The sequence below is a fragment of the Larus michahellis genome, chromosome 4 (assembly GCF_964199755.1).
Source record: "Larus michahellis chromosome 4, bLarMic1.1, whole genome shotgun sequence".
Classification (NCBI taxonomy): Eukaryota; Metazoa; Chordata; class Aves; order Charadriiformes; family Laridae; genus Larus; species Larus michahellis.
The window spans coordinates 15,767,967-15,790,223 of NC_133899.1; the positions used below are offsets into that span (position 1 = coordinate 15,767,967).

The 22,257-nt window shown below is 44.4% G+C and overlaps 1 protein-coding gene across 4 annotated transcripts in view; it reads right to left on the reverse strand.

Annotated features, from left to right (window-relative positions):
* ZNF423 (zinc finger protein 423) overlaps positions 1 to 22,257 on the reverse strand; it is a 235,397-nt gene that overhangs the window by 178,748 nt on the left and 34,392 nt on the right. For 3 of the 4 annotated variants that reach the window (XR_012586519.1, XM_074583086.1, XM_074583083.1), the window contains exon 2: positions 12,989 to 13,048. The exons of the other annotated variant lie outside the window; for it this stretch is intronic. Coding sequence is in view for 2 of the 3 variants with exons in the window: in XM_074583086.1 (XP_074439187.1) it covers positions 12,989 to 13,048 (60 nt within the window). In the remaining variant the exon portion in view is untranslated. The remainder of the gene's footprint in view (positions 1 to 12,988; positions 13,049 to 22,257) is intronic. 4 annotated transcript variants of the gene reach the window in all.

Sequence of the window (22,257 nt, forward strand, 5' to 3'; positions counted from 1 at the left end):
AAGAAGTCAGCCTACATCTTTTTTTGAATATTGTCAAAATTACACAGAGGAAAACTTCAATTCAGAACACTGTCTTCAAAATTGCCTAGTACAAAATGACTTTGAGGTTTTTAAAGAAGTTCATAGTAAGGAAAAAGCCAATGATGGTTCTGTTGCTACAGTTGTATCTCCTTGATATGTCAGCAAGAACAGCTTGATGTTGCCCTTCTTGGGAGAAGGCTAATTCAAGTCCGAGTTACACATTTCTTTTAATAAAAACCATAAGCGAAATCAAGTAAAGATGGAACTAATCAATCCGCCAAAACAATACATTTATGAACTGCAAAAAGATCTGATTTAAGTTTTTGGATAAGAAATACTTCTCCAATTTTCTTTCTCTGGATGAAAATAACCGTTATCTCCATTTGTGTTCACTTATCTGACAAAATCAGGGGACAGGAATTTAGTGTCATTAAATTAAAGTTTCCTATAGCTCCCATCCAAGCTAAATAATACTAATAAGCACAAGTCCACACTGTGCCCAACTCCACGTGCTCCAAACACCCTCTCAGTGAAACAATACCCAGGGAAAACCATCCCTTCTCTCAAGGACGTGGATGCTGCACTCCGCTTCCCCACTTTGTTTGGAGGCTGCAGGTGAGGAGGTAGCGCAGAGCCATTGTCTTTCCCTCACTTATCTCCTCCCAATGCTCTTTTCTGCAAAAGATTCACACACCAGATGACGATTAGATATACACAGCTAGAGCAACAAATCTAAATTTCAGACCACTGTCAGAGGACTTTCTTCTGCCAGGCTGCTTCAGCCGGCCCCAGCTCGCCACACACACACAGGGGCACACGACCGGCCAGCGCCTTCCCACCAGATTTCTCTCAAATTGACAATTCTCTCTAGCTTTGGTTCAAACAACAGACAGAGCCTTAAAACACATACACACCCCACGCAGAGAGCCTCACCTTGCCAGGGGTTTTCTTTATCCAAGCAAATGCTTCCAACCAAGAGGGAAGAAATTTGCCTTCAGGGTCCCTCCATTTTATGCTAGCAAATAACTCGCTTCAGAAATACTGCAGCTTTCAGCGTTAAGGAGAAAGTGTGGGATGAAGTGGGATGTGAAATCCCATCATCCCACCGCAAGGAAAAGCACTGTTAAACATCTGAGTTTTCCTTTTGGAGTTTTGATGAGTTTACTAAGAAAATGGAACACTGGAGTCACTTGCATATCAGTTTATTTGTAAAACATAAACTTGTCCCTGGAATACAAGAGCTCGGAGTTGTGGCTCTTCCCTCTTCTGAAGAGAAATAAGCCTTTCCTCAAACATACAAGTTTCAATCCAGCAGCAAAGGTGCCGAACTTCCCATATCTAGAAAACTATGTCAGGAAAACAGACTGCATGGATTCATTATGAATGCATCAAAGAGTGGTTATTTTCAACCAAATTACAATGCTGCTGCTTATATAGCACTAAGCTGAAGGAGTCCTCCTTTATCTGTCGCAAACTGCCAACTTATCCTCCAGGAAAAGCCAAGCTAAAATGCATACGTCTAAATCCACATGTTGTTGAGTAGAATTCAGAGTAACATCATTCTGACTTACATGTTTACATTTTTATTGCTAATTGATTTCCCCCTTCTGAAGGGGATGCCTTGAACAGGAGGCGTCCCTTCCTTCTCCCCTTACCCCCGTGCTCCAGCTTCATTACAACCCCAGCACTGTTGCCAAAATGAGATATTGCCTCATTTTTGGTATCGTGCCCTTGAAGGCATCTTATTAGAAAAGACCATTTCTTAATTAACATTTTTGATCTTTAATCTATTACACATCCCTTTAATCCCATACGGAGGAGCTTTTGGCCCACTTCCGCGGCGTGGCGGTGGGAGGCAATAGGCTGGCAATTTGTGCTGAGGGCTCTCTCCCAGCTGGGCTCCAGTGTGGCCAGCTGCAGGGCTGGCTACGCTCTCGCTGGTCAGCAGCAGACATTCACATTTATTATTTTATTGCTTTTTTTTTTTTTAATAATAAAGACTTTAGAGAGCCACCGCTCAGCATTAAAGACAAGAGGCAGAACAGCAAGCTTGCGGATGAGATCAGACTTCAGCAAGTGGCTGTCAAGTTCTTAAAATAACCAGCAAAACTCTAAGTGGGAGATTTAGTGGATCACCAACACGTGAAGTGTTAAGAAAAGTACAATGTTAAGTCCCTTACATCATTTTACTTGCAAATAATTACAGCAATTACAATGTGCTAACTGGCAATTAACATTACAGGCTTCACAACTCACCAGAATTTTTTAAAACACGCTGTGGCCCTATGTAAATTGTCTCTTTGGTACTTCTGATTTGGTGGCTGTATGAGCTAATGGCTACACATTAGCTCAGCAGATCTCGGAACAGAATTGTCCACGTGCCAGATAATTTAATTAGAGGCTTGATCTTGTCAGAGCTTTATGCAACACAGACAGTGTTTCCAAGCAAAGTGTGCAGGTTTTTTCCTTTCTCTTTAGTGTTTTGTGACTGTCTAATAATTTCTACTAATGAATGCCAAAGCCATCCAAGGCAGATAGGAGGCATGACTAGTAAAACACACAAATAGGCAGGCACTTCAGTCCCAAGTGTGATGAATTCAAAAATATGTAGAGCAAGACGCATTGAGCACCTCTTCCATGCACACCCCACTCTATTGCCAGGTCTCTGCACACATCTATTAAATCTACGTCGCGCTGTTACTCAGCCCCAAAAAAGACAAAGGTCACTTGTCTCCAAGTGAGAGCCATAGGGTATCTCAAATCTCATTATAAATGGTCCCATTTAACAGTTTTCTCATTTGAATTTATACACAACAAATACAAGATTATGAGATGAGCTCAGTTTATTTTGACAATGACATTGTAATTCCTTACAGCGAGACCAGTAAAAGGCTACTTTAGACACTAAATGACAGAAATGCAAATGTACCTTCTATTATGGGAAATTTTAGGCTATATTAACTTTTAAAAAAAACCCCGTTTTAAAATGAGTATTTGTTCTACACATTCTTATGCTACAGTAACCATACTTGTACTCTTGGTCTACGATAAGCTTAACAGCTCGAGACAATTTAACCAAAAATACATCAGTAACGGTTACAAAAACTTTTACAAGTCAGGTCAATGTTGAGTAAGACCCACTAGAGGTCCCTTCCAACCCAAATGATTCTAGTTTCCTGTAGTGAATAAGCAAAGATTATTTGGGCAAAGCATCATAAATTTCATGCAGTTCTTCACTGCAGTTTCATATCTACGTCCTTACTCAGCCCAGAAAACAAAGCAGTGGAGCTTATTTATTCCATTTGTTTTTCTTCTTTTACAACCTTGTTTATAAAACCCCATTCTCATGACTGGCACAATTTGTTTTTCCTCAGGAAGAATGATTACTGGGAATCCACCACTGTGGCATTATTTTTTATTGATTTTTCTCATTTAAGCAACAGGGCAATAGAATATATTCTGTTATTCCTGTTTTACATTGATTCAGGCTGGGAGTTTTGAGCTACCAGATACAACTGCAACGTGTAAACTGGTCGAAGGAGAAAATCAGTTTCTCTGAAAACCAAAGAAATTGTTCACCAGGAGACTTTCCTTCAACTGTTCAGCTGTCTGATTTCACAAAGGTAAACCCCATCGCAATCGCTACCTACAGCAGCATGGTTTCAGCTTCCCTCGCTCCTACCAGCCAGCCAAAGCAAACTTGGAAAAGCAAAGTCACCCACCGACTTGCAGAAGTGACTCAAAGCAAGATGGGCTGGCAAGTGCCCATCTATCTGAGAGCCAGAGCCCTCTGGGAAGGTCAACCTGCAGCACGGTGCATGCTGCACTCTGTGGAGACAAAGCAGTATGCACATGGGGCACAAGGAATACTTTGTACTAGGTTAGGAGGCTTAATTAGCATTTGAAAAGCGCTTTGAGATCCTACATAAAAATATTTACTGAAATAAGCTCTAGAAAGCACAATTTGTCTGGCCATTCAGTCTGCTTCTGTCCTCAAATCTGCGGGAGATTAGCAAATCCAGAGCGCAGTAGAACTGGATAAATTAGAGAAGGATTTACCACGTGATCTTATCCTTTCCCCTGCTAATGTAGGACCATTCCTACAGTGTATTTTCAAGAGCTTTGTCCAGTCCAGTTTGAAAATGACTGAAGTGATGGGAGATAATACCGGAGCCTATTAGATCCTACTACTGGGAAATGTTTCCTAATACTCAGCCTAGCATCCCCTTTGCTTTACTTTAGCCCATTACTGCTAGTTAGACTCCTGAAGGCTATTGTAAACAACAGATATAATTTTCATCTAAAAACACCGAAAATGTTCATCTCATCAAAGCTTTTGCTTGGGCAGCAAGGGAGAACAAGGTAGCATCATTGTAAAGAGACACAGGAAGGGAGAGCAGGAGCGTGAAGAAGATGGGAAGGTGCTATGCTATGCCTTGCTCCTCCCCAGCGCTTCCTCCAGCTCAACAGCAGTGTCCTTCCCGGGATGTTGGTACCCACGGGAGACCTGAACACTACCAAGAGATGGAGAGCCAGGAAGGCTGCGCCTGGAGGTCTACCCACGAAGGGGAATGACTTCCTTCAGTCCGCGCAAGAAATTGAAACACGGCATTACAGTCTCACAGCAGACAAAGCGCCAATGGGCACACCTTTAAATAAAATTTGCCACAGGGAAAAGAAACATTGCTGGAAGATGGGGACACAACGCCTGCCAGCCCCAGAAGGATACACTCACGTGTGCAACCATCCACACTGGTGGTGTATTTGTATTTCTGGCAAGATGCCCCTGCCAGACCCTATGGGAACAATCCCCCAACCCGTAGCAGCCCCGTGCCAGCAGATACACCAAGCTCACAAGACCTCAGATGAGATTAACACAACGACCCCAGAGGTACTCCCGCATTTGACTGAAACCTTGCTGCCCATCGCCGGTCCTGGTGCACTGCTGTGTGCTCCCCAGCACACGCGAGTCCATGGCCCTTCACCAGCACGGCCAGGCAGGGGCTGCCACCCCGCAGCCTGCAGAATCCTCCCCTTTACAGGCGCTGCTTGTAGCAATTTAGGGGGCCTGGCTTTAGGTACTGAGAAGCTCCGCAACACCAACGACACACTGCGATACACCACGCTTGCTCAGCTTCTCTTAAGCAGACTGTCTTTTCAGCAGACACTGTCTTTAAAAAGCCTGGAAACGGGCGGGTGATGGGGTAGGGGGAGCACTCAATAGCTCACTATGAAATGTGCTTTTCTTTCCTCCCCTTTTTTACCATGGAAATTAATTCTCCTCCTCTGTGCTATGGCTATAATTTTCCCAATTAACATCTTTAATAGTAAGTATTTTCTAGGAAATGCCGTAAGACACAGGTGTGTGCTTCTAATTTAAATACTGACACCCATGCTGCGTTCACATCTGAAGATCGCTCCTTGTCGCCAGAGATTCCCTCCCCAAACAAGAGGGGAACACCTATGGTGCCTCAGCACCAGAGATGCCTCGGCGAGTTTATGGGGGGGCTGTTTCCATGACAGATGCACATGTGGGTGCTGCACTGCATCACACACAGTGAGGAATCTCATTTTTTATACTTCTCCTTTCCCTGAAGGTGCTTCAGCCGCGGGATTTCGGTCAGGCCTCAGGGACCCCCAGAGACTCCCATCACTCCAGCCAGCAGCTTCCTCCAACAGCACCACGTCCCCTTTCCCACCAGCCCAGGTTTGATCCCAGGAAGCCCTTGTGCCTGCAGATGGAGAGTTGTGCCATAAGCTCCTACAGACAGAGTAATCCGGGATGAGTTTATAATTACTCATCTTGTTTCTTTTTATATTATCCCAGCTTCAAAAATCTTACATCTGTCTTGGATGTTCACCCACCACCACATTATCTGAGTATCATGTACTTTCTATCACTTCACCTTCTGTTTGAGAAAACACTATAAAAAGCACTTTCTTTAAAAAAATAGTATTTATAAGTAAAGAATGAAGTTTAAAATTAAATTTTATAATTAGGAAAAGAGAATTAAATTTTGTTTCTCTTCTGAAAGGACACATATGCTACAACTATGCTACATCATAAAAACCCACACATTACCAAGAAAAATAAAAAGTTGAACTTAGAATAAATGAGGTACGCAACAGCCAGAGCTACATACCTCCTTAGCTTTATGTCTAGTTTATTTGGGCTTTGGTTGCTTCCAAAGCAGATATTTAAAATTTTTAGAACCTAGGACTATACTAACTGGGCTGCATACAGCAGGTCCATGCAGAGACAAGGATGCTGTTTTTAAAACCAATATAAGAAAGGCAACTAATTGAGATCAAACGTTTCATAGTATATTGAAAAAATATTCAACTAAGTTAGTTATCAAAGTCTCTTATGTTCTTTGCTAAGTTCAAAGGTTAATTTCTCTGGAAATCCTTACGCACTGTAATCAGAATCTTCTCGTATTGATCTACTAATGAAATCAGCTTTTAGAAGATGTCTCAGCTTGTGAAGGCACTGAGGACGGTAATTTCAGAGCACTCACAAGATAACAGGTTTCTAATGCCCACTGAATTACAACTGACCTTTTCAATGCTCTGCAGCACACATCCCAGAATTTCATGTTGAGGGTGTTCAAGAGGTTTTCTTTCAGTGTTCTGCTATTTAGAAGTTAAATAAGACAAAATAAAATACATGTAGAAATAGATAAAAAGCTTGGTGTCTATGGGAGGGCATCTGGACCTTCCCAACTTACTTCTGTGTTCTGGTTTGAGCAACACAAGATTAATTTCTCTTTCAGTAATTTTACTTTTCAGAAATGTCTCTTCTAATGCTAGGGGAAACTGCATTTTTAGAAGACTGTAGTATCTGAATTTGTGAAAATATTTACTTTATAGCCAGCTATGGTATGCAAGTTTCAAAGCCTCAGTGTTTTCAAGCTTGCCAGGTGCGGGGATGAGGAGGAGCAAGACCCGGGCACTAGACACAAGCTGGCCAACAGGATTATTTCATACCATGAAGGTCACATTCAATATAAATTAGGAAGTTTAGTGAGCTTTCCTCTTCTATAATGGCTTCCATCCTGATAAATTCTAGCCCTAGTGCCAAACCCCTGAGCCCTTCCCTTTCTCCCAAAGCCGTAGCTTGTGGTGTCCGACATTTGTTGTCCGCTGCTGGGAGTGCAGAGCTTCCTACCAATATAACTGGCTGAGTACAATCCTTGTATATTTTATATTGGTATTGGGATCAATATTGGTTCTTTAATATTATAAATGTTATTTATTTAGTATTATTCTATTAAATCTGTTTATATTTCAGCCCTTGGGTTTCCTTGTGTTTTCAGGATTCCCCTCCCAGGTGGGAAGCGGTTGTCAGGTGATAGAAAAATTGCCTAAATTACAATAAATTGTCGTGGGTTCTTCAAACCATAGCATCCTGACACAGCCCATGCCCAGTGGGTTGTCCGGCTGGATCAGGACCAGCAGGGGCTCTGTGGGAACTGCCAGGGGGACATGGGCAGAGAGTAGGCAGAGCCTTGGGTACTGTGAGACCACAGGGGATGGGGTCCTACGAGGATGTGGCCTTGGTGGGCACCAGGCAATAGACCATGCTGGTGCATGCAAGCTCAGGGTGCTGGAAGAAGGCTGAGGGGACAGGAAACTGTGTGGCCAAAACAGACCTCCAAAAGGGGAAAGGGTGAGGAAGGAGAAAACATTTTCTGTAGCTTATCTGAATAAACAGAAAAGGGGGAAAAGTTAACACATGAATACTTGCAGGGGAAAGTCTCCGTTTGCTTCATGAATCATAGAATCTTCACGGTTGGAAAGGACCTTTGAGATCATTGAGTCCAACCATACACACACAAAAAAACCCCAATCCCCTACAATCTCTGCCACTAGAGCATGCCCTGAAGTACTACATCTAGACGTTTCTTAAATACCTCTAGGGATGGTGACTCAACCACCTCCCTGGGCAGGCTGTTCCAGTGCCTGACCACTCTTTCAGTAAAGTAATTCTTCCTAATCTCTAATCTAAACCTCCCCTGCTGCAACTTCAGACCATTTCCTCTGGTCCTGTCGTTATTCACCTGGGAGAAGAGGCCAACACCCACCTCTCTACACCCTCCTTTCAGGTAGATGTAGAGGGCAAGGAGGTCTCCCCTCAGCCTCCTCCAAACTAAACATGCCCAGCTCCCTCAGCCTCTCCTCATAAGACTTGGTCTCCAGACCCCTCACCAGCCTGGTAGCTCTCCTCTGGACACGCGCCAGCACTTCAATGTCCCTCTTGTACAGAGTGGCCCAGAACTGAACACAGTACTCAAGGTGAGGCCTCACCAGTGCCGAGTACAGAGGCATGATCACTTCCCTGCTCCTGGCTTTCTCACCCTTTTTGCTCCTTTGGCAGCCAAAATTAAACCCAACCCTACAAAACAGTAAGGGGAGAACAGAAACAATCAACATTTGGGGGGTGGACAGCAGCAGCGTTGGGATCAGAAGACCAGTGGTGGAGGAGAGCACAGGGAACAGCCAGGAGGGAACAGGCAGGGAGAGCCCCAAGGAGCAGAGACAGACTTAAAAATGCCCTGGCACTGGCTTTGACAGCCCTGAGTGAAAGTAAGTCTCCAAACTGCATCAGATGTTCCTCCTCTGAAGATACCAAGTGAAAACTGTGATTTACGTAGCTGGGAGATGCCACGTGAAGCAGAAGAAAGGTGGTTTTGTTTTGTGGTTTGATTCTCAAAAGCTGCTGCTTCCCCTTTTCTTTTTTTTTTTCCTCCTAAAAGGAGGGAAACTTTAAAAGAAACTGCAGAAGGCAATTAAAAAAAATCTGAAGTATACTTCATACTGTATACTACAGTACAGATTTTGTACTGTATAAAACAAGCATGTGGGAAAACTCTTAATGGCAAATTGTCAAATGTCTGTGTCCTAAAATGTTGCGTTGGTTTGTTTTTTTTCCATGCCGCGCTTTAACACATCCCTCACACGTATGCCAAGTCACTGCCGTGAGCTTGGTGGCAGGGACAGGGAAGCTGGAGCTATTGGGGGAAGAGGGAAAACACCAACCTGAAATTTATTTTCGTGATTTCCAGAATGTTATAATTGAATAATATTAAGATTGTGTGCTAATGGATGGTTGGGCACTGGCATTGGAGAGGTCCTTCCAGTCGTGAATACTGCAAAGATGCTCCTGTGTTCTGCAAGCACACATGCACCGAGACAGACCCTGTGCTGTTTGTCCCCAGAGCTCAAGCTACGGGTCCACAGTCCCCTGTTTCCCTAACTCTTTCTTGATCAGTATCATAACTCATAGCTGCGTACAGAAATAAGATACCTTTAGTTACCTCAGACACACAAAAAATGAGGCTTTTAGGTCTGCATGCTCCTAAGGAGAAGACAGAATCTGCTCTGTTTGCCCCAGACAATTCAGCCAAGCTTCCCCAGGGCCTCACAGTCAGGCTAATGAGAAACTCCCCAGCAACCCCCATGTAAAATGCTTTCATAGGTCTTTAAAATGCCTTAAATTCTCTATATATTTAGTAAGACTTTTTGCTTCTTTAAAATGTCCCTTGTTGCTCCTCAAGACAATGCTCTCGTGATGTATTACAACAGCAATGCAGCATTGCAAAGCAAGGGTCCAGCCAGACAAATGTTAAGTCTTATTTTCCTCTTGGCTTCGAAGGAGCAGGAACCCCTTTAGCAAAGCGGAGGTGGGCGCTCGCCTGGCCCCCCAGCAGCCCTGCTCAGCCCACCCTCCCTAATGCTCAGGGGCAAGACGGACGGGCTTCAAGGGCTGCATTTGCTGTTAAGAGGGGAAAAGCAGGGGGAAGGAGGACTTGGCTGCACTGCGCCACCGGGACAGAAAACATCTCTGCCTCTTACACAGCAAAACACTACTGACCTGCTATTTAACAGTAAATCCTCAGATTGAGAGAGGAAAGGAAAAGCGCTTTTTTTTTTTCTTCTTTTTACATTAAGAAAGAAATGTTTACAAGACCTGAAGAGGAAGGAAATTTGCTATATGCCCATTGTTAAGCAGGGCTAGTGGACACCCAGGTTATTTACCCTGGCACAAGAGGAGCCTCTGCCTCCTTATACATTTTCCTGATTCTCTAAGTTAATACATATAGCCCTTAAGTTGTAGATAAAAAAAAAATTATAGGACTATTTGTAGTTGTATCTAAAGTACTTGAATAAATTCCTCAGTGAAACTATGACAAGGGTTGGATTCCTGCAAAGCACTTCACCTTTGCAGGTTTTACCAGGATCGAGCAGTTAAGCCAGAGCAGACAGCAACTTGCACACAAGTTTTACCGTAGAAAAAAAGATGGTGCCCTGTGCTAAGCCATCACCGAACAGATCTCAGCGCAGGATTTCTGTTACCAACACATCCACTGCTAGATCTCCACCAGCCGCACCGAGCGGCTCTCAGAGCAGCCCCTCTCCCAGCGCTGCGGCACAGTCAGGGATGCACAAAGCGGGCACCTTCAGCAGCAGAGAAACCAGCCCGCCCTGAGAGGCAACACACCAGTGTTTGACACGTCTTGCCCTGCACCTACAAACGTTTATGCCTGCCCTGGGGACAGAGAGCTTTTACAGATACACAGACAACCCTGCAACTGCAGATTCAATTCGTACTCACCAAAAAAAAAAAAAAACCAAACAAACCCAAAACCAAGAAAAAAACCAGTATAGCTTCCACTGGTTTGATTAACAAAGTAAGATATAGCAGCAAAAGCACCTTCTCCCCCCACAACTGCATCTATATAAATACTTTGCTAGTTTTAAAAAGACAGTTTACAAAGGACTCTACCTGCTCTTGCTGTCCCTACGTACCGCACCACCCTGGGACCGTCGCTCCCCCGGCCCACAGCAGCTGCATGGAGTGCCAGCAGAATTTTTCAGAAGTCGCTTTGCATGTGTTTGCACACACACAGAGATGTACAAACACACACAGGAGAAGAAGGGAGAGAAATATGTTAATTTGAAACATCTGGCAAATGTTTCAGAGTTAACAAGTCCCGGGTTTGGCCTTTTGGTTTTTCTTCTGTTGTGGGGGTCAAGGAAGGGGAGGCAATTTTGTCATTTTGGGCCGGGGAAGGAAGGGGCATGAAACGAGAAGTTGAAGCATGTTTTTTCACCCTTTATTGAAGTTCAACATCACACTACTGGAGCTAATGCAAACAGGAAGATCATAAAAGAACATAATGAAAGTCTTGCACACTGGGACTGAGGGACTGGTTTCAGTTACTGAATATAGCTTTGGAGGCACACTACACAAGAGCCAGTGACTCCACGTGGCTGCACCACCATGTACTAGGGCTTTTTAAGCTTTTTCTATGTAGTTCCTCAGTCATCTTCCAGCCTGAAACCTCTGTCCCATGCACTGCGCCCTGTCTTGATAGGATACTGTATTGCACTTTCATACGCATGCAAGGTTGACATCTGTAGCTACTAAACTTATTAAGAGAAAAATTAGCACACATTTTCCTTAAGTTGCCATAAATCACACATATAATACATTTTATTCCACATCCGACGTCTTGAATGAGAGCTCTAATTATGGGAGTAAATGAAGAAAAATGGAGGAGACTCAACTAATTTGGGGAAAGCCTTTCACAGGCTTTTACGTACAGCGTAGTCCCCAATACCATCCAGAAATCCCAAATTAACTCCCGCTCTGCAGGGAAATGATTTTTGTTGTTGTTGCTGTTTTGAACCTCAGCCTGTGTTAAATTTAATACAATTCAAGATTTGTGATAGATAACACCGGTAACTCCACTCCACTGCTGTTTGAGACGAAGGTCAAGCAAGGGAGCCGGCGAGCGCTCTTTTCATGCGCCGTTAGCTCCAGCCACAAAGGAGCCTTCCACATCACAGCGGGGGTTTACAGCAGCAGCAGCAGCAATATTTGCTATCAAAGACTAGTGAAAACACAAACCGTTCCAACAGATAGGGCCCAGAGAAGATGCACCCGGCGCAACCCAGAGCGCAGTTGGTAGAAAGTGAAGTGCCACAAAGTGCCACACAAAGGCAGCTTGTGCCTTCGAGAGCAGCTAGACACTGACTTCAGTAAGAAAAGTCTCCTGTGAGCCAGTCTCCCCGTGACTCCTATGAAACCCATGCTAACCAGGAACGCAGCACCATTGTTAATTTTCATATTACTGCTCAGTTTCAGAGCTGTTTTCACGTCGCTGCTGAGCTTCTAAGAGAATACCATCATGCAGCCCAGTACGAAGACAGCACAGAAAGAGTTATTGGCTTCAAAATCAAAAATATTCTGAGAATTTCATAAATGTTAAAGACATAATAGGCAGTAAAATATCTTTACACAGGACACAAGCAGGACTGAAATGTGGGTAGTTACTTTAAACGCAAACTAATATAACATTTACCCTCACGTTTGTCTTATCGATACATATTACACAACTACAGACAAACTTCCTTTATCCTGTTTAGTTTCTTGAGGCTCTTTTTATTCAAATTATCAATGTAGCACAGCTGAAAAACGTTTAAGTGTTATTATCAAGCACACCAAAAGCTGGTTCAAATGTTAAATCTTTCTACCATGGCGATGTGGCTCTTTTATTCTCCAGCCCTGACAGTACTTTCCAATTTCCTCCGAGAGGAGAAATACACACATTCCAGTTGAGACTGAAGTTTAAAATTCCTATTAAAGTAGCTTTTATGTAATTAGATTGGAATGAATGTGCAACAGTGCCCATTGCAGAAAACTTCAAAGTGGTTATACTGGAGAAATCACAACCCGTTTCAGTGTGCCCACAAGAAGAAAGAATGGCTCTCCGGAGGATAAGAGTATATTAGTCTCTGTATGTAATAGATTTTATTGACCATATGGAACTGATATAAAAATTGTGTTGCAGTGGGTAGTCTTGGATTTGAGACAGGAATGTGACATACAAAATACAGTTCCTGTAAAAAGCCTGGCAGCTTTCTGGCAGTTTTTGCAATCAGAAGAACCTAAAATATTTACCTGATTGAGTCACTGATGAGTCCCAGGTCAAAGCAAAATCTGAAGATTCACCCTCTTCAACTGAAAAAGAACAAAAATAAGCTGTGATTGCTAAAACAAACCAACTGGAAAGCAAAGCCATCAGAAAACTAGGTCCGCTATGACATTAAGTATTAAAACAGACTTCTGCACTGGTGAAAAAGAACTTACTGCTTTCTATAAAATAATTCATAAGGTGGAAATTTAGTAAGGAGATTTTTCCCTACATTTTAACCTTAATATGGGATTTCTGTTTGCAGTTTCTTCCTGAACAGGTAACAGTAAGATCATGTGAAATTTTAATAGAGGTTTAAATATCACTAGCTGCTAAGTATTCATGTTTGAAATTCTGTGCATTCACAACAACTTGCATGGGCAAAATTGCTGGGCATTTGAAAGCAGTAAGTGCAGAAATTCTTTTTAATTGCAAAAGTTGATCATCTTTACCTGCCTGCTCTGTCACTACGACACCAAACAAATATAAGTCATAGATCTTTATTTCCTGATTAAAAGTATTTATTCCATGCACCGAACAATCTCCAATTCTTTTATCTAAATTACATTGGATTCAAATATAAATTCTACATAATTCTGCAACGGAAATCCAAACCATATCGCAAAGCAACAAGCACAGCCCCTATAGACCAGATGGGACCTGTGTGCCCAGGCCTCGGAACCGGCTCCAGTGAGCGTTTACTTTGAGTATTTACATTTTCATCACAAGATTCTTGATTTTGTGGTTTCCTCCTCTTTTCTTTTTTTCAATCCAGTAAGGAATTCTGGCATCCTGTAAGCTTATCTATCAGATTGATGTCAATGGTGACATCATGTGGCATTAGGAGCAGAGAAGATAGTTTATACAGGCAGTGCCTTGACAAATTTTGATTTTATGTTCAGCCCATAAATAAATGCATATTCCACTGAAGGGCACAGCTCTGGTCCTGTTAGTCCGCAAGTTTACTAATGGAGGAGCATGGAACTTGGCCACTTCTTTTGAAAAATCATACTTGAGGCACAGTTATACTTTTTCCAAAAAAGTCTATGTTAGCATAAAGGCCATGTCACGTAATATTAAATACCAGAATGATAGAGAAAAAACAAGATCCAAAGCTACGAGCTTCTTGAAGCCATTATCGGTCCTATTCCCTGACAGTGTCAGAGCAGGTTTGGCTCGCGCACGCTCTCTCCTAGGGTCTCGCCTCCCATTTTGTGTTCTGTAAACCACCATCTTGTCCCCATTTTGACCTATCTCTTAATAGAAAAACTCTGGACATAGTTATCCTAAATACGATTTCACTCTTACACAAATATATCTCTCATTTTAACATTGCATTCTACATACATTTGGGAGGCTTTTTGCCCCAAAACTGAATAAGCTAAGTTAGCACTTCAGGTACCTTACTCAAAACAGACATGTGGAATGTTTAATTATATTTTATCCTTGACTGCTTTTTAGTTGGCTTGCTTAGACAGTTTTTTATATTACTACTTTTACATTGAGTTTTTTTATTTCTTTACCTTTTATCCTAGAAAGAGGAGCGAAAAAAAGTCAGTGTGCTAAAAATACATAAAGGCAATAAATTCACTCCTAGTCAAGTAGAAGTGTATGAGATCAGGACTGGTCATTGGCAATTTTAGCAACACACTGCCTTTCATGTTGGTTAAACACCGGAGACTGCTCTAGTCCTTGAGCTGCTGTAGGGCAGCTGGCTCCAGCACGTAACAAAACTGCGTTTTTTGGAATCCCTTAAATGAGGGCAAAGGTTTGAGTCAGCCTCTGTTGGCATTAATTTGCTTTGTTCCCTAATGACTGAAAAGGGGACAGAGAACATATATGTGAAGATGACGGCACTTAAATTCACTTTATATTATTGCAGTCATGGTTTCAGGTTCTTTCCCTCTATTTGCACAGACCCACCGCGTCGGTGACAGTGCTGCACCTCCATGTAAGGAGAGGGCCGGTGGGACGGAGCCTCCTGAGCTTAGACACAGACGCATCTCCCTGCAGCTGCTGCTCACACCACTACTCCTGTTTTGTTTTGTTTTTTTTAAAAAAGTAAACATAATCTTTTATAGGATCAACCAAAACAAACAGCAACATCCAAGCCCCCTCCAAGAGGTATTGCTGTATTGGACCGATGTTTCTCCTGAGCAGCAGGACAGCAGGTCAAGTTGTCCCCTCGGACAGCAGGCATGGGGCATGGGCACTGCCAGAAGGGAGCCGGGACCCCACGCTGCTTGCTGTGGTGCTGGCTGGGGGGGCCCAAACACGTCCGGGCAGGACATGACCACTGGGCAAGGCCAGGCTGGCACTGCTCAGGACTGGTGCTAGGTGGTTTTATGGAGCAGCATGGTCACAGTGACGGCCGGTCAGGAGCCCAGACCCGAGTACTTGATCCTCCCCTGCCTGCCCCTCCACGCACTAAGCTAGGCAGGAGGCGTAGAGAAACAAGGGGCAAAAGCACACCACATCTGAAAGAGAAAGATTGTGTCTATACACCAGTGTAATTAAGAGGCCCCAGAGGTTTGCAGGGGAAGGGTGTCTGAAGAAAAAAGAAAAAAAAAAAAAAAGTGATCAGTCTTTGTCACAGGCACTGAGTGTAATTGTAGGGAGACACTTAACTCTACTATGCTTCTGCTTCCTCTCCGTAATGGGCATAAAACCAAGACCTGAGAGGTTCCTCTGTGGCCACCTTAATCTTCTGGATATAAATTGTTATTTAAGGAGCTGGCATTTGAAACGGTGTCACTGCTGGCTTTACCTCAGCAGTGAGCAGAAGCAACAGAAGTCAGAGGGAAAGATAATCAGTTTTTTCGTCCCAAACCCAACTTCAACACTCAAGCAGATGCAGATAAAATTTGCCCTCAGTTGCACAGGGCTGTTGCTGGACACACAGGGAAGCAGGAGGAGTGTTCCTGGGCTGGCTGGAGACCAGACACTGGCCTCTGGGGAGAGGAGTCCCACAGAGCCCCCATCAGGGGACAGACACCCTGGGGGCTGCCTTAGGGCTTGGCCAACCCTCCCCAGGAGGGCAGAGTGGGTCCAGAACAGATTTGGCTGCTACAGCTGTGAAGGGATTTCCAGCTCTTGCTACTGAGAACCGACTGAAAAAAAAAAAAAAAAAGCCTTTAGTCCACAATATTAGCCAGGCAGTAATTCACGTAAAGTTGATTTCTCAGTTAAAGTTTTGGTTTCTTAATATTTTTCTCATCATCCCTTGAAACCTAGGCTGACTCGGGTGACCACTGTGCATTAACGTGCTCTTTGTGGATGCTAGTATTTAAGTAGCAGTAATGGGCAAAAAAGCCGGTGAAGAGGTACGAAGCATTCAACAAAATCACTTCCAAAATACACTGCATAGTAAAATAATTCCTGTTTCATTAGTAGGGAAATATGTTTTCTAAGACATGCCAGCCACAATCATAATTACTGAAGCCAAGGACTAGACACTGCCATCTTTGTAGTTAACGACTCTGAATGCGTGGACACACAAGTTCACGGCACTGATGTTCAGCATGGGCAGGAGCCACCCACGTACCTGAAACACTCTGCAGCTTGGGAATACCACAGGAAATAGCAGCAGCACAGCTTAAGACAGAGCACTGAGATTTTATAAAGCAACCAGAGATCTTGTATCAGCCCTAAATACTTTACGGGAGTCCTGGTGACATAATGGTGAAGGCTCAGCATATCATGAGATTTTGGAAGCATTTTATACTGGGCATTGAAAATGAAGACACCCAAAATCACTCACATTGAGCTTTGGGCAGGGCGTTCACAAGTGCACTTCACTTGTTTTTGTTAGATACTTCCTGTTTTGCTTCACAAACTCACTCCACTCTTTCCCCAAATTTTGCTGTGTGCCTGAAACCACAGAAGCTGCTATGCAATTACACTTGTCTCTGTCTGCTCTCTCCATATGAATTATCATTTTAAAATGCTTTGGAAAAACATATTTTTACTCCTTCAGTAATACAGAGACAATACGAGAAGACCATTTGGTCCCACTTTGCTCCATGTGTCATGGTCAGAATGGCACCCGAGATGCAACATGGGGCACCAATGGAGAAGATACGCGTATCTCCCAGTGCCAAATTCACTATGCAGTTGATTAGAAAAAAAGATAAGCAAGAAACAGTTTCAAAGTCAAGTACTAAACCTTGATATCAACACTCACAGCACTATATTTCTATTTTTAAAGCATTGACTTTTTCTTCTTCTCTTTTGTAAGTGGTCCATAGTATTTGCCAGCACACAGAGATAAAATACTGGAAATAAAAAACAGAGACGCTCTTTTAGCTGCATCCTTCAAGGTGATGATTATGAGACAGTTATAGAAAACTCACTCAAGAATGTGCCCGCTACAACAGCCGCCCCCTTTGGTGAAATCTGGGGGCATCTATGAAGCTGAAACCCTTCAGGAAGACTGGGCTTGACTGGAAAATAGCTTTCGTTTGGCAGCATAGAAAATCTTTTTTGTCAGTCAACTCAGAGATCGGTAACCTTGTGTACCACCCCCCCATGGCCTGGTGCAGGGAGGAGTTGGCCAGCAGCGGGAGAACACATTTCTGCTTCCACCCCCCAGTTCTGCCCCAGCACAGGAGGACTCGCTGCTGCCACGCCTGGAGAAGACCTCTGTTCTGCTCCAACTCATTGCGGGACCCAAATGCAAGAGCCAGAGCAGGGACAGGGCTGACGTGGGGAGAACTGGGCAACGGCAACATCCCCACACAGCATTCCCACACACACCAAATATTTGCATTTTGCCCGCTCGTCTCAGATGTTCTCTAAGGATGCTTATTTAATTGCTAGGTCACGAGTGCTGCAGGCTTAAAGATTTCAGTTCTTTGTGCTCAGAGAAACTTCTGAAAGGATTCAGCATCCATTCCCCTAAGAGTCAGAACATCTATTTATGGGACTACCATTACCTGAACTCCATTCACAGTCACAGTGCTTATTTAACACTTTATCACTCCCAGGAAAGAAGTTAACCTTATCAAAGTAAGACGCTTCCGAACCAAATGTTGATTTCTAGATGCAATCAAGCTTTACAAGTGAGCAACAGCCCCTCAGTAATTCAGGTGGCATGTGTATGCTCCCTTATCCTATTACACAGGCTTCAAGGACCACAAGGACCAGTTTAACACTTCCCATAATATAAAAACTCCACAGTATGCTAACTAAAATGTCAGGAACTGTGACAGTTTGCGAAACTGCTGAGAAATATGTTGGGTTACAAGCAAGTCCCCAGCTGATGGGGGAACTTTCCTGAATCAGGGCTGTTACCAAGAGCTGCATTCGGGACTGGGGCCACTCCCTCACCCACCAGCAACCTTTGAAAACACCACGTACAGAATAGTTAGAGCGCAGAAAATGCTGGTGCCGCTTTTCAGTTTGGAGGATTTTGTCAGATTTTGTCGGTGACAGAATGCTCTCAGATAAACCTGGGGAAATCTCGCCAATGCCTGTGTATCAGCTGTAATGTACGTGTCAAGATTCGCAGCTTTCCCTCTAGAGAAATACTCTAGGACCGATCCGCATTGTAAGCCAGTCACACAATAATCACATATTTTCCCTGACCTAGCTGTAGGTATTTGCAAGCGAGAGCTCTGTGATCTTCTGTAATCTTCAGGCTTCTTTGCTGCCTTTCAGGCACACATCTCTGTGCTATCCTACCCGGCCTTTGCGCTGTCCCTCCCATCACATGAAATTACATGCTCCCGAATCAGCATAGGACACAGAATAGCCCCATCCGAGCGCCATTCATTCGCCACAACTCATCCCACAGCACTCGCAGCCTGGGATTTGATACAGCGCTCTTAATCCTGCAAAAGGCAGAGCGGCTTCCATTTCCACGAAGTCAAAGGGAGCCGAGGATGCTCAAAACTTTGTGGACTGAGGATTGTAAATCAGCCAGTTTCCAGCTGCTTGGCATGGCAGGAGCACAAAAGATGTTAACAATCTTTACACTTTAAATAGCCTGGCATTTTCCACACGCATCCAAAGTCTGTCCTTTGGAGAGATGCAGATAGATGCGAATCGGAAACATGAGGAGAAGGGGCCAGGATACCTCTGCTCTCACTCAGCCTACTGTCCAGAGCATGGCCCTGCACAGCACCAGGAGCTGCTACCAAAATGAGCAGTGGCATACAGCAAAACAAGAAAAAAAAAAAAGTTTGGAAATGGCTACTTTTGAGCAGAAGCCAGCTAGCCTCTTCTCTTCAGATTACCTCCTGGCTGGGTGCAAGGCTTTCCCTCTCTCCTGCTTGGATGTTCCCTGTTAGATCCTCCTAACAGTGGTCAGACAAAACTCTGCAACGCACAAAAATCTGCAGAAGAGCAGTGAAGGAAATTAGTAGTATGAAAAACAGTCGCACTTGTTTAACTGAAGCACCACTGCAGCAGAGCTGGGGTCCGCTGCCCAGGAGTGTAGGGGGGTGCCGAGCCAGCCCCCAGCCAGAGCATGCTGCCCCCAAGGAACCGGGCTGCTGTTCTTTATCAGCAAGCTGGGGCTTTCTCCCACCCCCCGTGCAGAGGAAAACCTTCATGTTCATCAGGAAAATAGGAGGTTTTGTGGGGCTTTGCCAGTGTACTGAGAATAGGTGCCTGAGAACATATCCTGATGCATTTACTGCGCCTTGCGGCTAAAAGGAAAGGGGAAATCCCCCTGGCGCCTCCGCACCAACTTTGGGGGGAGCACAAAGGTACCGGGCAGAAGCAGCCAGGTGTGCTTTATACCAGCCAGCTGAGCCCATTTACTCCCTTCAGAAAATCAGCTTTGCAAGAGGATGGCTGCCAGGTCTCCCTGTGTTTACTAGATATTTTCCTTGTTTGCGTGATCATTTCCATTTACCTTTGCCATTTTTTCCCCTGGTGGGTAGTGGAAAGGAGCACTGGGACACCCAGGCACCCCCAGAGAGGTGACGGTGTATTCCTCACCTGTGCCCTAGCCCCCAAGATCCACCCTGGGGACCACGTATGGTCCCTCGCAGATCCCAAGGGCAGCTCCAGAGCCGCCTCCCTGTTCTCTCCCCAGTGTGTGGCTGATTCAGCCATCGGTGGCCCTTGGCCAGGAGGGTTTTTTCCACCTTAAATAGGACCATTATATATTAGTTCTTTCATGGGCCAGCAGGCCAGGGAATAAGACAAGAGGGTTTACTGACATGGCTTATTTAGCTAGTTCAGAGCCTAAATTTGCACAAGTTCTCTATCTGCTTTCTCCAAAGTCAGTAACAGGGCTTGGCAGAGACTATGGGTTTTGCTGGCAAAGTCTGCCTTTTTGTGCGAAGGAGGGAGGAGTGGGGAAACCCAGACTGCTGTGCTCTCTAGGTCAGGGAAAAGAAAAAAGAAAGAAAAAAAAAAAAGAAAAAAGGAAGAAGGATGAGACAAATGGGACAGAATTACAAAGTAAAACTGAAAAAAAAGACAGGAACAGAAAAAGATGTGAAGGTAATTAAGGAGAACAAGACAAACAACAAAATAAGGTAGCACTAGCAGGTTTATGCAAAGGAGATCTAATTATGGGTGGCTAAATCCTCCAGGACATTAATATTCCATCGTAATGTGTCTAGTTTCCTCCTTTCCAGACATGGCAGGGAGGAAATGAGAATCACTTAGATACACTGTTTAATGAGCAAATGATGGACGATCACCAAATACAGCCTGCCTGATAAGTATCCATTAGCTTAAACTCGCACAGTAAATCTGTGTGCAGCTAACGGGCCTGCCTCTTCAAACGCTACGGCAAAACTTAATGTAACTGCAACTAGAGAAAGGGATCATTGTAAATAAAAATCTCATCTCTGCAAGACGAGAAAGACCGTAGGACATACATAATGGCTAATCAGAGCCCTTCCCACGGACCACACACCTGACTCACAAGCCAGAGCATATTTATTCCCAGTGCTCATATTTAGTTTTTGTGTTTCTAATTCACAGACTCCACTAGAGACAGATATTTCCCATCAAAATCTATTATGTAAATAAATACAAGAGCACGGTGTAATAAAATGCAGCCAACGTTTCAGGTTGCTCTCAAGACCAACACCTTATACATGCAATACATTAAACTTATAGTTCTTAAAACTGGGCCTGCAGGCACCCCATTTCCATACTTTACATTATAGATTTGGAATCAATACTCTCACTGACGGTTCTACAGCTTGTCACTGAAGGTTAATCCCCAGGGGGCAGGGTGGGTTGTTTTTTTCCTTCTAATTGCAACACATGGTATTTAATCTGTGAAATGTTCAGGAATTTAGAGGTTGACCTGGAAGAGGCACCTGGTTGAGAAGCCCCCGGCTCTGTGCTGCATACGAGACCCACAGCAGCAGCACCTTGGCCCTGTACAAGATTCATATTTTCCCGGCACTCTGGTGCCAAGCCACGCCAGCAATGGCTGGCACAGGGAACATCTAGTTCTAGGTTCCCCATGTTTCACCAGGAAGCACCGTCCCGCTGCTCTGCTGTGGGGAAAACTGTCCCCTTCGCTAGGTGTGCCGTCGGTCCCTCCTCTGCCCTGCATTGGGCTGTGCCAGGCTGTGCTCCCTGCGTCCCCAGCACAGGGGACCTGTCTCTTGCCTACCCACCTGCCTCTTGCCTTTTTGGACAAAAATCTCTTTCAATAGCGGTTGTTTCTAATTGTTGCTTCCACATCGGAAATGCAGGAAGAGACTGGAGTTGGGCAATCCTTCTGCTTTTTCTGCCTGGAGTTTGCCTGGCCATGAGACTGGTGGGGCACATCCCACCCAGCCCAAGGGACTCATCCCACCGATGGCCCATTGGTGGCTGGCACAGAGCTTCCACTGATGTGCTGCATCCCCAGATCCACCATCTGCAATAAGCTCTGCTGGAAACAGATGGGAGCACCCAGGCTCCCTACTCCCACCTGCCCCGGTCAGGCTGAGCCCGGCTCCGGTGGGGCAAGAGCACAGGCCTGGGGCAGACAGCAAAGGGTGGGGAGGGCAGTGGGGATGCAGGAGGACAGGTGGTGCAGGGTGGCCAGCTCCTGTGGACAGGGATAGGGGATGGCAAGCACCAGCTGTCTGTGGGTGTGCTCCTCTCTGCATTATTATATGTATTTCTAAGGCAACTGTCACCATAGTGTCTGCAGCTTCTTTCAAAAACAGATCTACTACGAGTAAACAGGCGCTTTAAAGCTCAAGTGAAACAAAACAGGTGAATCTGACATTCCCCATGTTGCCTATAAAATCATGTATTTTACTTCAGCAACCGAGAGTTTAAATATTCT